At 30.9% G+C, this 15653-nt stretch overlaps 1 protein-coding gene across 1 annotated transcript in view; it reads left to right on the top strand.

Annotated features, from left to right (window-relative positions):
* The window catches only part of LOC148306178 (uncharacterized), a 37771-nt gene extending 29840 nt beyond the window's left edge, over positions 1-7931 (top strand). Inside the window, exons 3-5 of the mRNA XM_088265524.1 lie at positions 1459-1657; positions 6180-6388; positions 6912-7931. Of these exons, the coding sequence (XP_088121650.1) occupies positions 1459-1657; positions 6180-6388; positions 6912-7931 (1428 nt within the window). The remainder of the gene's footprint in view (positions 1-1458; positions 1658-6179; positions 6389-6911) is intronic.
* Positions 7932-15653: the final 7722 nt, after the last annotated feature.

Here is a 15653-nt window from a genome sequence, read left to right as displayed (position 1 = left end):
TGATCATTACACTATGGAGGCAGACAATATACGGTGTTAAAAAAGATGTGAAATGAATGAAAGTACGTGTCACAATAGATTTTAATAATTGTGGTATTTTCCAGGTAAAATTTCAATTAAAAATACCTTATATCGTCTAATCCATTATTTACAGAGGATTAACTTAAATACACATTTTAAGAAAATCTTGGTATATAACCACTCACTTAGATTTTGATCCACCAGTTTTGAGACCTTCCCGTCTCTTCGTCAGGACAATACACACGACCAGTTTTGACTAAAGAAAACAAATAACTACAGATATTTTCATCTACAGGTTAAATGTAATTTTTTTACTTTACACCTGTAGCTGAAAACATCTGTAGTTTTCTTAAATTAATTATATTAAGACACGTGTTTCGAGACATTCCGCATCATTTTTAAGGTGTTTGAAAATAATTCAATTACAATCAATTCAATAAAATTTAAAACAATACAATAAATTCTCAGAAAAATGGTATTTACCAAGTTAAATTAAAAACTTAAAATTTATTTTCGTACCTGAACATGATGTGTATTTAACACATTTTACTTAAAATGGTTTCTTCTTTATCTTCTTCAAACCCTTAGGTATATGCACCTGATGGTGCATAGGGCACTGCATCATATAACCGCAGTGTTTTCTTGATCGTTAACACATGAAGAAAAGGTAAAAAAATCAGCCCTCCGCTTCAAGTTTCAGTCCTGGGTAAAATTGAATTAATATTTGAGTCAAAAATCACTTATATTTTATTGATCCCCTCCCTGGGAATTTAACCCGGGACCTCCATTTGGTAGCCTAGCGTGATGACCATTACACTACGGAGGCGGATTGAATGATTTAATGGATGAATAAACTTTAAAAAATACATCAATTTCCATTTTATTTTTTGACAACTCATCAAAGATGAAGTAGAATATGGAAGTCTGGGCATTTACGGGGCTGACGACCGTAATAGGCTGGTTTAAGTGATCACTTTACACACGTATAACATTCACAAATTCTACGCATTATTGACTACCACACTACTCAAATTCTTGGCAGTTCTATATATATGAACCAATTAAGAAACCTTGTTCTTGAATCACGTAAGTTTCTAAATTGGTTCAAATATATACAACTTCCAAGAATTTTAGTAGTGTGGTTGTCAATAATGGGAAGAATTGGTGAATGCTACACGTGTGTAAAGTGATCACTTAATCCAGCCTATGACGGTCGTCAGCCCCGTAAATGCCCAAAATTCCATATTCTTCTTCTTCTTTGTTGAGATGTCAAAAAATCGTATGAAAATAACTCCTGTAATTGGACAAAATCCAGATTTTGTGAACAAATATTTGGACACACTCAAAATGTTGTAAATCAATTTCCTTTTATTTCCATACCAATATCAATGCTAAATCAACTTCATGAAATTTCAGAAACCTATGTTGATATTTCAGCATCGGTTACCCACTTGCTCCGGAGGTCACTCGGCCGTCCAGACCATGGTGATGCCGTGTGATGGCGTGACTGGGGAGAGCATGGGGATGGGCGGAAGCGCCCTTTCGACTGCAACCCCTACGCAGAACGAGGACGGAAGAAGAAACTACCCTAGAAATATGCACACAAAGGCGACTAAACACGTTGTGAAAATGCTAGGTGAGCGAATCTATACAATTTGCGATTATTGTATCCCAAGATGATCTCATATCGCTCACTCCTTTCAAGAACGTCATAAATCAAAAATCGTCAATTTTCAGTTGTGCATGTTTTTGGAATGCCCAGAAAATGTACTATATCCCAGCAAAAGAGGCATATTTTTAACTTAATATTTACCGGCTACAGGGCAGAAAGTGTTGTTTTTGCATTTCGAAGAAAAGGTATTGTTTAATTATTTTTTTTTAAACGCACTAAATATTTTTCAAATGGAGAAAAAACCTTCAGGTTTTACCTAAAAAGATCTGTTGCACAGTAAAAAGTTCAATAAGTGTTGATATTTATTTTTAATACATTGTATTTTATTTTAAACTTAAAAAACGGACTCCTGAAAAATCAAGTTTTTTGATTTATGACGTTCTTGAAAGGAGTGAGCGATATATTACACATATCGTAGTCGTACAGGAGAAACTGACCAAGTGTATTTGTTTACAAAAACGTGATCATTGACTATTTGATATCTTACTAGCATAATATTGCCCTGAAAAAATCCCAAAGCGATTTTAAACTTGGAAGCACAATATATTAACTTGTTAAAAATGACAAACTGCATTGATGTTTTCTTGCCAAACAAAAGTGACTTAAATGGCCCTCCTGAACTTTTTATACTTTGGTAGTTCTGGTGGTCACTTTCTCCTTTACAACTAGGATATGAAAGTAATTTGATAGCCCGCAACTTATTTTTTAAACCGTTGAAGGGCGTTCATCAACAAACAAACAAACAAATACTTACAAAGCAAATAAGATAATCAAATATAAATATTAAATATAAATGTTAAATAAGCATGGTAAAAGAAATAATAAAAAAATCTACGTTAAACAAACTTTCGTTTTTTACAGAAAATTAAAAAGCAAATATGACAAAACCAATGTGAAAAATTAATGGAAAAAGCGGTAAACTATGAACAAAGTGTATAGCTTAAAATAAGCAAGATAGAACAGGGTTGAACGTAAAATTTTAACTGAAAAAATAAAGCAAAGAGGCATAAACAGACAACGGTAAAGATGAATGAAAAGTGAAGCTTAGATTTGACAGTAAAAGGATGAAAGTTAACAGAATACAGTCAGAATTCGATCTCTCAGATAAATGTGCGGCTAAACGGTACATGATACATTCGATGTATAAATATTCGAAAAGTGATATAAGGCAAAAATGCATGGCAGGGATAAGCATTATCGATAAAATTAAGAAAGGTGCGTTAAAATGGTTTGAGCATATATATCGAATGAGTGAAGAAAAATAATTTTATGAGGCAAATATGTTTAGTAATAGAAGCAGAAGAAGACAGGAGAAAATTTGGCATGTTCGAATATTTCAAATGCTTGGGCATGATCAGATCAGGAGCCTAAATAATCGGTATGAGGAGCAGTGGCGTGCCTAGGGTTTACCAGTAAGGCAAGCCCATTATTTTTCACATTCGTGAATACATGGTGTACCTATAATTTCTTCACCTCATATCATTCCCAGTATAGTAAGCACCCAGAAAGTATTATAAATATAAACCATGTATTGTAATCATTGTAAAAATATGCTAACATGTAACTTTTGTAAGGTATAGCCATCACCTTGAAATAAAGAAAATGTTCACCATAGTAAAATATGTTCCTCAGATATTAACCATAACCAATAAGTACCATCACCATATAATGGCATGCATAGTGTTTAATAATCATGTAAGCGCGCGATAATTTAAAAATAGTCATACATTAATTATGTATTTTTAATCATTTGGTCTAGATTTAGTCATTTTTATTTGGAGTTGTTAGGCAAGCCGGGCTTTTGGGCTTCTAGGGAAGTACCGCCACTGATGAGGAGATGCATGAATGTGGAAGAGGTGTAGATTCATACAAAGAAAGATTGTTGTTGTGTTAAATTTTGTTTGCCTACAACTGTAGGGAGCGGTATGATGTTAAGTTAGTTCCCAAACATGTTTTATATTAGTCCTTTTTTCTGGACTAAACACTAGTTCATTATTTAATACTTAGAGAAATAATAAAATTGGGTGTAAGCAAAAGGCAATATTGCTAAAATAAATAATAACTCATACGAAGAAAAAATGACAAATACTATTAGTTTTCACAAGCAGTCTCCACAGACGCCGTGACGTAGTAGGGTAGACGCTTGACTGCGAAACTGGCGTCGCGGGTTCGATTCCCGCCAATTGCAAAATGAATTTAAGAAAGATTTATTTTTAATTGGTATGGGCGTTTGTTATGCATTCTTCACAATGAATTTCCCTATCCTTACTATCCTACCTTGAGACAAGCATCTAAAATAAACGCTTTGCGAGTTATTCCTTTCAAAATATAATAAAATATATATATTTTCAAACATCCTGTATTTTTCAATCACTATTCTTATGAAAACCTTATTAGCAAAGAGCGAAAGAAAAATACCAGAAGACAAAAAGTTTCTTTCTTTGTTTGTGAAGAAAGAGGGAGGGATTATAAATTGTCTATTAATAGAAAGTAAAGAGAGTAGGCAGAAAAGGAAATAAAATAGGGTGAGAAAGAGTGCGAAAAGCGTAAAGAAGAAATTCTCGACACAGTTAGGAAAGTGGTCTTAAATTTTCTTCACTAATGAACTGCTTAGTTTACTGAGCGACTGAAAAAAATAAACTGATATTCTCGATCGACACAAAATATATAGAAAATTCTCGAATAAGCAACCAATTATTATTACGATCATTATTTACTTGAGCAATTTATATAAAGTTACTTTGATTTAAAAATAAGTATGAATTTACATTTTTAAATATCTCCTATACCTAAAAATAATTGGTCAAATTATAAGCTGTATGAATTTTTTTGTTTATATTTTCAGGCATTTCCCAGTGAAACACTCTTATATTAATTACCATACCATAAAGTTGACAGTGCTTTTAATATACAAAATATGTTTCCCAGTATATTTAAATATCGGGGATCATCCAAAAAAGGGTCTCTGCTAAATGAAAGCCTTCTCAATCCACCAAAGATAGCTCTATGGACTAATATGTACGAAACAACGTCATGAAATTAATGATATAAATCCAAAAAATTGAGTTGTGTGGTTGTTAATCATGAGTAGAATGGTGAATATTGCACGTGTGTGAACTGGTCATTTCACCAGCCTATGACAGGTCATAAGTCCTGTTAATATCCAGACACCCATATTGTTGCTCGTGTATGCTGAGTTCACTAGAACCATGTATGGTTGAATTGGGAAAAATTATATAGCAGAGACCCTTTATTCGAATGTTCGCAAGATCCTAACCGGATTATTTTACATGCTGGGAATCTCCTGTAAACGTTATTTTGTTTGCACCTTATAATTTTAACAGTTATTTTTATAAATTAAATAATATCAGAAATTTCAACTTTCTTTTTTTTACATAATAATAAAACCCTTACCGCACCCCAATGGTGCATAGGGCACTGCTTCATATAAACGCAGTGTTATCTCGATCGAATACACATGAAGGAAAGGTGATCAGCCCTCCACTTCAGGTACCAGTCCAGTGTAATATTGAATAAATATTAGAGTGAAAAAATCACTTATATTTATTAAACCCCCCTGGGAATCGAACCCGGGACGGTAGGCAAGCATGCTGACCATTACACTACGGAGGCGGACAAAAATTTACATAAACTGTACATTTATTGGAAAAAAATTAAAACAGATTTTTTTACAGACACCAAGCCAGCTTGTGTGGAGTTCTTTGTACATATGTTTTTACTCTTCTTATCTATTTTAACCAAAAAAATAAAGAAGAAGAAACTATTTTACAATTTTCATAGAATTAACTCTGGTCATTCCTTTATTTTACCTTCGTGTATACATTTTACAGCAACGCGTGATCGGGTACATCTTGTATAAAATAAAAAATAATTATTGTAAAAATATTCATATCAGTCGGCAATTATTATTTGACCAAGTGTTGAATTTATATCCTCTAACAATCTAACAATTACAAAAAATATTTTTCAATTAAAGTTCAAAAATACCAAATAGATAATTAGTATGGAGGCAGAAACCCACGATCAAGTCACGTTTTATGAAAGTTCTAATTAGTTTCTCTGGTGGTAATGCGAACGGCGGAAATAGAAACCGAAATGTCACGCAGGAAGTAAAGAAAATAAATACTTTGAATCTAAATATAGATAAAATTAAAAATTATTTTAATTGACGTTTGAAATAAAATCTGTTCACATTGCGTGTAAATTTCATTTTAAATTAGGATAAGGAATTATAAAGTAAAATCCAGTATCGCCATACATTCCCAAGACCAAATTTTTGTTCAACAATCAGCATTTCTCTACTAAGTTATTTTTTAATCTATAACATATTTAATGAAAAATATGGAGTCCTCAAAATATTTAAATAAAAAACATTTTATGTACCTCGACATAATTTCACATTTGCTCTAACTTATCACGTAAGGACTTGACACTTTTAACATTAACATCTACACTTTTTTTCCAGTTGCTGTTGTTGTAGCATTCTTCATTTGCTGGGCGCCCTTCCACGCACAGCGACTGCTGGCTATCCACGGCCACTCCATCATCACGCCGGATATCATCTTCCTCTACAACATCCTGACCTACCTGTCTGGAGTCCTGTACTATCTCTCGACGTGTATCAACCCTCTTCTCTACAATATCATGTCCAACAAATTTAGGAATGCTTTCAGGGTCAGTATTAAAAATAAGATATATATGTTTCGACTATGTTTTCATACATAATTCCATAGAAAAGCATAAAGTTAGTAAAAGACGGATTAAAGTAGACAGAAAGCAGTCAAAATGCAATGTTTCAGACTATGTATGACAGATGTTGAAGTGGTGATAGAGGAAAAAGATGCAAAGCTAGGATAAGATGTGATAAGTGTAGTGAGATGTAAGGTTTGGGCATGTAATCAAAAGAGTGAATAAAAAGCAGTAAAACAAATTTAAAGAGCAAATGTGGTTGGTAATACAAGCAGAGTTAGGCCGAGGAAAACTTGGCGTGATCAACAATTTCAAATACTCGTGCGTGGTCAGGTCAGAAATCGGAAGAATGAATATTTTTATCTATTATTTCTGGGATTGGATGTCCGTAATACAAATTTCAGTAAAAATGTATAATTTTGACATTATTAGATAAATTTGGATAAATTCGTTTTCATATAATAAAAAAAAATAAGTAAAAAAATCTAATTATTTTTTTCACTTCCAGGAAACTCTGTCCAGATATTTTCCTGGAAGAAACAGGGTCCCAGCCAGGCGTTACTCTGCCTTGTCGCTCCCAAGAAGTATCTCTATCACCAGATCTCAATCTCTCTCTCACTCTGGCGGAACCTCCAGGCAAACGTCTCTTCGATATGTAGACGGAGATATTTCGAGAAGACCGCTGGTCGTCTCCTTTCGACGACCAACCCACGCGACCAAACCGAGGACCTGCATCCATGCAGCTCACTGCACCTGCTCGAGAAACAACGATCTCAGGAGAGCCATCTATACCAATAGATTCGAACGTCAGATCATAGAAGAAACTAAGTTTGACCACAACCCCGAAGTTCTCCCAACAAAAGAGCATTCAAAACCTAAAAAAATGTTCAGAAAATGGGGAAGGAAGAACAAAAACACGACTCATTCCAATTCTGACCAAAACACTTATACAATAGTTTGCGCTGAATGTCACAGATTCCTTAAAGATACCAAATCTGAATTAGAAAATAAATTTGTTTTAGTTAATAACTCCTCGATAAAACACTCTGAAAACTCTTGCGTAGGTAGTGATAGCTTCAACTCTTCGTCAGACGCGAGCAAAGATTGCAAATGCAGTTCTAGAGAAAACAGCAAAACGGTGGAAACAGTTGCAACAGAGTACGATTTGATCCCACGCCATAGGTGCCCAAATCAATTTCAGCTAGACTTCCAAGACAGGATGCAACTGTCTCATATGAATGTCAGTTCCCGATTCAAAGTCGAACACCTTGACCGGAACAAAAATGCCGTCCAGCACTCGAAGACAATGTCTGATATTGTAGAATACGCCCTGCAGGTCAGAGAATCTCTAGCCAACGAGTCCTTCAAGCCACATAACGGATTTAAGGACCCCCTGACGGCCTTTAATGCTTTGCTAATTGTGGAGAAACCAATTTCGAGAAAGGATATCTTACGACAGAAGATAATTGATGAGTTGGGAGGGGTGAAGAGGAAGTGGGGAAGTGCTGATAATCTATTTATTAAATAATAACTAGTAATTGGGATGATTGATGTTAAGTTGATAAAGAAAAATGAAAAATGTTGATGAGTCTTCAATTTCAATAAGTGAGATACTCAAATATGTGCGTAATATAGCAAAAAGCATCAAATATGACCTTTTTTACTTTTGCAACACGATACAAAATAACTACAAAATAACTCGTTACATTTTTTACAACATAATATGTTGATTTTTTAATTCATTTCAAGTTTTCGGACGTTTCTTTATAAAAAAGAAACCTGTTCATCAAGAAAATGTGGTGATACTTTTTTCAAAAGCGTTTCTCATAAATATTTTTTCAAATATGAAAGTATTTCATTTAAAAGGTCAAATGATACAAAACAAATTACACATACAAACTCAACGGCAGAGTTAAGGCAGTCTTAATGTTCACTTATAAACCAAAACTTTTTGTAATCCTTGCTAGTCGATTGGCTATTTTGAAACAGAGTTATGAAAGTCGTTTTTGCGATATGGATGCGTTTTTAAGAACCGCATCCATAACCTTACAAGATATTACTGTAACATTCAAAGCCCATTAGCGTGAAGAGTAACTTTTAAATAACACGCAGATTTGATTCTAACGGTAGCATTCAATGACGCTAAATCATTAAATAAACTCTCGCGCATATATCAAGAACTTACAGGATAACTAATAAAGGTCATATCCATTTCTCAAAAACTATAAAGTTTATTGATTTTTTTGTTATTCTTACAATTTGTCAAGAAAAAGACAAAAATCACAAAAGGGTACTTTTATGGCAGCTATAAGATAAAAAATAAGTTAGGGGAGCTACTTTTTTAAAGTACCCTCACATTCAAAGATGACATTCTTGAAAATTTATAATTGAAATTGTTATAAATTATGTCGCGTAATGTTACTCAGTTCAGTTTAAATGTAAAAAAAGTTTATTTAACTCGAGTACAATTAAAATAGATCGTAAAAAATAATTGTGATATACTTTTACGTATGGATACTTTTATATTTTTAACATTCACAGATAATTGTTATAAGTAGTTGAAGTATATTTTTATTACGTGAAATATGTGTATAAATATTTTTTCAAGTACAAATAAGTATATGTATTTGCTTGCATTGAAGATTATTTTATTTTATTATTAAAAAATATATATATAAATATATATACATGTATATATTTATATATATATATATATATATATATATATATATATATATATATATATATATATATATATATATATATATATATATATATATATATATATATATATATATATATATATATATATATTTGTATTTGTTTATCTATATATTTATATCTTGATGGTTTTCTTATTTAAAATGTGAATTCATTTATTTGAAAATAAAAATACTAAATGAATGATCTCGATGTATTATTTTTCCTTTCTTACATATAAATACATTTATTTTTCATATCTTCAGTTCAGGATCCATATGTAGACCTAATATATATTTTTATGAAAAATAACGCATTATAATTTACGGTTTTATTTGATTGATGCCACTTTAAATACAAATACTTTCTTTAAATACATTAAGACACGTGGTTTGATGCACTTAGCAATCATTTTCAAAAAATATCCCTAAAATGATGCGGAATGCATCGATAGGTGGATTTTAAGGGATAGTAGTAGTTACCTAAAATAAAAATGGATAGATATTCCCAGATAATGACTGCCGAATCAATTTGAAAAAAATAATACACTTAAAGCGGAACGGAGAAATACCACATATTTTATTGGTGCATGCCATCTGTCGACATTTTCTGAAACCAGTATGTCAGCTTTACGCTTAGCGAAGAGAATTGGTTTTCAGCTTTTTTTTCATAGTTGCTTTAAGAAAAAAAAATCCTGCATTGCAAAGAGATGTTCCTTTCTTTGCTTCGAAACCCCTCAAAGTGTTCCTTTCTTTCGAAAGTATTTTTCTTCGGCAAACTATCTTTAAAACTTCAATATTTTATTTTGTGAAATCTTCGACAGATGTCACTAATATGAAATCCGGAAAAATAGCTAATAAAGAAATACTGACCCTAACTTACCCCTCTCCTTATTTACAGAAAAAATATTTATTTTATTTTAGTTAACATTTAGACCTGAAGATGGAAGCTCAACTTCCGAAACTAGTTGTCTTAAATAACCCCAAGTGATAAAAAACAATTGTTTTCTTTAATAATTAAGAAATACTGTGATAAAATTACTGAAATCTTGAATGTGGCTGAAAATTTTAGTTCCTATCGTGTAGCGTCATCATGATCCTGAATAAGGACCTTTTATGAAAATGAGGAATTATTATTTCTGTTTACTTTTAGTATTAAATCTTATAACTATAAATATACTTAAAAACAAAAAAACATTTGTATCTATAAATATACTACTACTACCATCACGCCGTTTCCCGCAGGGGTAGGCAGAAAGGATGGAACGCCACACTCTTCTGTCCTGACATACACTCCTCGCCTCCTTCACATCCATACATCTAGTCATACACGCCCTCCGATTACGCAGACTTTTGCCACCGCCAGATTATAGGTTCTGATTGATCTGATCATGCTTATTCTTTTTCGGTCGTCCTCGTTCTGTTTTCCCTCTCTATATCTCTATATCTAAACATCATGGGTAAAAATTATTCTTGAATATATTCTAATATCTGTTTAGAATATGGAACCAAGTTGTAGCATGGTGAGATCGCACTTGGGAATTTCTAATCGGAGACCGCTATTATACAATGGACAGTATTAGTGATATTCGTAATTAACTTGATATTAATTAAGCTTGGAATCTATAAAATAAAATATTCTCAATTTCTATAAAAACTTTTTTTATCAGTTGAATTCACGAAATGCGAACAGTACGTATTTTTTTTTATTAATTGAATAAAAATTAATATCTCAACATTGTGTCAACATTGGGTTGTGGTCCCGTGGTCAGTGTGGTAGAGTGGGTTCTCGGTTCGAACCCACTCTACCACAATATGATACCTATTTCTATAGTATATATAATATATATATATATATATATATATATATATATATATATATATATATATATATATATATATATATATATATATATATATATATATATATATATATATATATATATATATATATATATATATATTAAATATATATAAATATATACATATTTATATATATATATATATATTTATATATATATATATATATATATATATATATATATATATATATATATATATATATATATATATATATATATATATATATATATATATATATATATATATATATATATAATATATACAAATATTGTATTTACATTTATTCATTAGTAAGTAATACCCCATTTAGCATTAAAAATAGCAGCACTTTTCCTTTACAATAAATGCGCAATTTTCGGGTCTCTAACTATCGCTCGTTTGTTCAGCAATATGATAATTTTGGTAGAAATATCACTTAACTTTTGGTAAGTACCTTATTGAAGTCCATTTATTATGCCGTCCCTCAAAGCGAAACTTCGCAAGTAACTAAAAACTTTTTTACGTTTTTCATGAAAACCGCCTGTGATTAATCAACCTAGAGGCTTACTCGGGCTTAGGTCCTGGAAAACAAGTAACACACATTTTAAATGTTTGCGCATAAAGTTTTGGCTTTACAGTTCAGAGTGTGAGTGTAAAGGATTAAGGCAGAGCGCACAAAATGATAATGGAATGAGTGACATTATTACAACGCAAAACTTTTGCTGGCAACATTAGAAACCCTTTTTCCACGACATGCTTTGATTTTTTTACTTGTATTTGTTTTATAAGACAATGAAAAATGTTGAAGAATATGTTTCAAATATTTTACAATTTACAAATGGCGTAGGTACTCTTTTTTTATTATATTCACTAGAAAATTCTCCTAGCCTTTTATGTACAAGGATTAAAAGCATATTTTGTTTATGTGTCTTTAAAATTATAGTAAATGAGTAAAGTTGATCCTTAAAAACAATAGATACAGTACAATAACAATAGATACAATGGATTCAATATTTTATATCAATCAAGATTTGTCACGTAGTTAATTGATTTGTCTATATTACTTCACACTTGATTTGTCCCTTGTCACATGAAATAAAAAGCAGTAAAGAAATCAATTTAAATTGAGACATTTCAAAAAAAACTATGGTTGACGTTTAGGAGCAGACAATTTATTTGAAAACGCAGTCAAGAAATCGAAGTACATATTGATATTCTTAAAAACTCAGATAGACGTATAGAATCAGACAATTTATTATAAAAAAACAGTCAAGAAATATAAGTACATATTGATATTCATAAAAACTCAGATGGACGTCTAGGAGCAGACAATTTATTTAAAAAAAACAGTCAAGAAATATAAGTACATATTGATATTCATAAAAACTCAGATGGACGTCTAGGAGTAGACAATTTATTTAAAAAAGCAGTCGAAATATTCAAGTACATATTGATATTCATAAAAACTCACATAGACGTCTAGAAGCAAACAATTTATTTGAAAAAACAATCAAGACATCCAAGTACATTTTGATATTCATAAAAACTTAGACAGACGTCTAGGAGCAGACAATTTATTTGAAAAAGCAATCAACAAATCCCAGTTCATATAGATATTCATAAGAACTCAGGTTGGCGTCTAGGAGTTGTTTATTCATTTTGAAAAAGCAGTCAACGAATCCAAGTACCTACATATGAATATTCATAAAATAAGTACTATATAATAAGTACTCAGGTTGAGGTCTAAGAGCAGATGATTAATTTTTCCAATGGTTTAGTGAATTTATGTTGCTGTATTAATTTCCTTTTGTTTTTTTTTATGAATATATTTTTATATATTTTTTACAACATATAAAAATATTTACTTAAACTTATTTCTCAAATATTTTGGATCAAAAAATATTTCTGAACATGACTTAAATTTTTCTCCAAGAGAATTTTGATTAACTTGTTTATCTTAACATAGATGAAAAAGTGTAGTCAGGGCATTTACAGAGCTAAAAATCTGTCATTGGCTGTTAAAGTCAACATTTCATGCACTAAGTCTATCATTTTTGCAGGTCCTGGGTATTTTTAATATATTATTTTAAATGTAAACAGGATGTAGCTTCCATTTTAATTTAACTGCCTAGCTCTCTGCACGAGACATATACCTATGTATGTACCTACTCATATGTATTTATTAATATTTCTCTAAAAAAATAGCCATATTTTTATCGAGTAAGATACTCCAATGTTCAATCTTCGTTTCGTCTAAAAAAATTTTTTTTCAATATTTTTAGTATTTATTATATCAGACACTGGATTATTCACCCTATGGATTATATATCAATATAATAGGTCACAAGAGCCAAATACCTAGGATGTTTAAACTTCCATCATCTTTCACATATAAATAACGATAGATGTTTCAAATGAAGTCGAGACACCTTTAGTATTTTTTCAATTCGACGAGCGCACGTCGCTTTTCCCCCTCTAGGAAACTTTCAGGATTTTTCAGGACTTTTGGAACTTCGTAACTTTTCGTCAAGAGAAGGGGAGTTGGACTAAATAGTCCCCTTTTTCTCACCATTTTCAGAAACTTTCAGGACATTTATTTTAAACGAGGACATTTGATTTGATTTTCGTTACTTCGAGATCTCACTTTCAATAACGTGACGTACGTCTATCGGATAAATGAAAACCATGATTAAAGGGACATCAATATTCTTCTTAACTACGACAGTAATCATAATTATGTATTTTGTAACTACTACGAACATCGCTCACTCCTTTCAACAACGTCGTCAATGCCCAGAAAATGTACTATATCCCACTAAAAGCGGCATATTTTTAACTCAATATTTACCCGCTACAGGGCAGAAAGGGTTGTTTTTGCGTTTTGAAGAAAAGGTATTGTTTAATAATAAAAAAAATATAAATATCCTTAATATTTTTCAAATGGAGAAAAAACATTCAGGTTTTACCTAAAAAGATCCGTTGCACAGTAAAAAGTTCAAAATTGGTTTGATATTTATTTTTAATACATTTTTTTTTATATCTTTAAACATTAAAAATGATCTGCTGAAATTTTTTTTTTATATTTTACGTTGTTGAAAGGAGTGAGCGATATGATGTATTATCTTTTTTATTCATCGTCTTCTTTCTTCTTAATGATCCTCGGATCTGTTCCGTTATCCGTCTCTTGTGATGCAGACTACCAGCTGTCATGCCATGCCTTTGGAGTACTTCCAGGTTTTCTTCATCCGTCTAGGATCTCTTGAAAGGCAAGTCGAGCCAGTCTATTTTTTTGCATTATATATTAACATGGACATTCCTGAATCGTCTTCGCTGTATTCACCATCTGACTATATCCTCAAAGTTCCGTGTTCATTATTCGGTCGCTTAACGTGTTTCCGATTATGCACCTAAAAGTCTTCATTTCTGAAGCTCTTAGAAGAGATTTGGTGCTCGCTGTGTCTTCCGCGGTCTTCATCACTTATGTGTCAATCGGTCTTTCACGGGTCTTATCCATTTTTACTTTAAAATTTTCTTTTAGCCACATCGATATAACAGTAACTTTATTGATTTCTATGGGTGGCATAGTAAATATAAGTTTTCTTTTTCCCTCTAACGTGTATTAAATATTATCTGAATAGCGAATTGATCATATTGCCTTTATATATTACATGATCAAATAAATATGCATCAATAAGATGCAGTCCCCTATGCACCATTGTCTGTGAAAAAGGGTCAGTAGTAGTTTTGTAAATATAATTTTGATTACAGTTGATCTGATGAGGGAATGGTTTTTCCGAACCAAATTCTTGAAATCTGTTTTTGAGTGATATTATACAAAATGATAAGAAAATTGTTATATCACTATACCATAAAGTTAATAATGCTTTCAAATACAAAATAATTAATTGATATTGACATTTTATTAATAAAATAATAACCAGAATGGTGGGCATCATTGAGCATAACGTTATCATATCGGAAAAATTAATAAACAGATTTTGGATAAAGATTAATTCATAATTAAATTTAAATTACGTTTACTGAAAAAAGGGTTATCCTGACGATTAAACATACGATGATTTTGGATCAAAGGTAAAAATAAGATTACTTACATGAGGGAAGATAGTAAAAGAAAAATAGGATTCAGAGAAGATGATCCTAAACTTGAGAAATACATAATATATGAAGGCAGATACAAGAATGACATCCATATGGGCAAATGGGAGATGTGTTTCTGCTCCGGAATTTTATAAAATTCTGGAACAGCGATATATGAACCTCCCATTCAGTGAGTTATTACTCACATACTCAATGTGAAGGAAATGGGAATGTTTAAGTATTGTTACAGAAAAACGTGGTATTAACTAACTTATTTTGTGTACTAAAAGCCTTTTTAAAAACTTTGTGGTATTGTATATATATATATATATATAGATATATATATATATATATATATATATATATATATATATATATATATATATATATATATATATATATATATATATATATTATATATATATATATATATATATATATATATATATATATATATATATATATATATATATATATATATATATATATATATATTTATATATATATGTGTGTGTGTGTGTGTGTGTGTGTGTACATATTCTCTATCTTCATTTATGTGTATTTTTTTAATTAACGGTTCCAAAACAACATCTAAACCTATATTCCAGTTT

This window comes from Brachycentrus maculatus, unplaced genomic scaffold (genome assembly GCF_059751285.1).
Source record: "Brachycentrus maculatus isolate JH-2025_06_01 unplaced genomic scaffold, ASM5975128v1 h1tg000247l, whole genome shotgun sequence".
Taxonomy (NCBI): Eukaryota; Metazoa; Arthropoda; class Insecta; order Trichoptera; family Brachycentridae; genus Brachycentrus; species Brachycentrus maculatus.
This window is presented reverse-complemented; position numbering and strand designations above follow the sequence as displayed.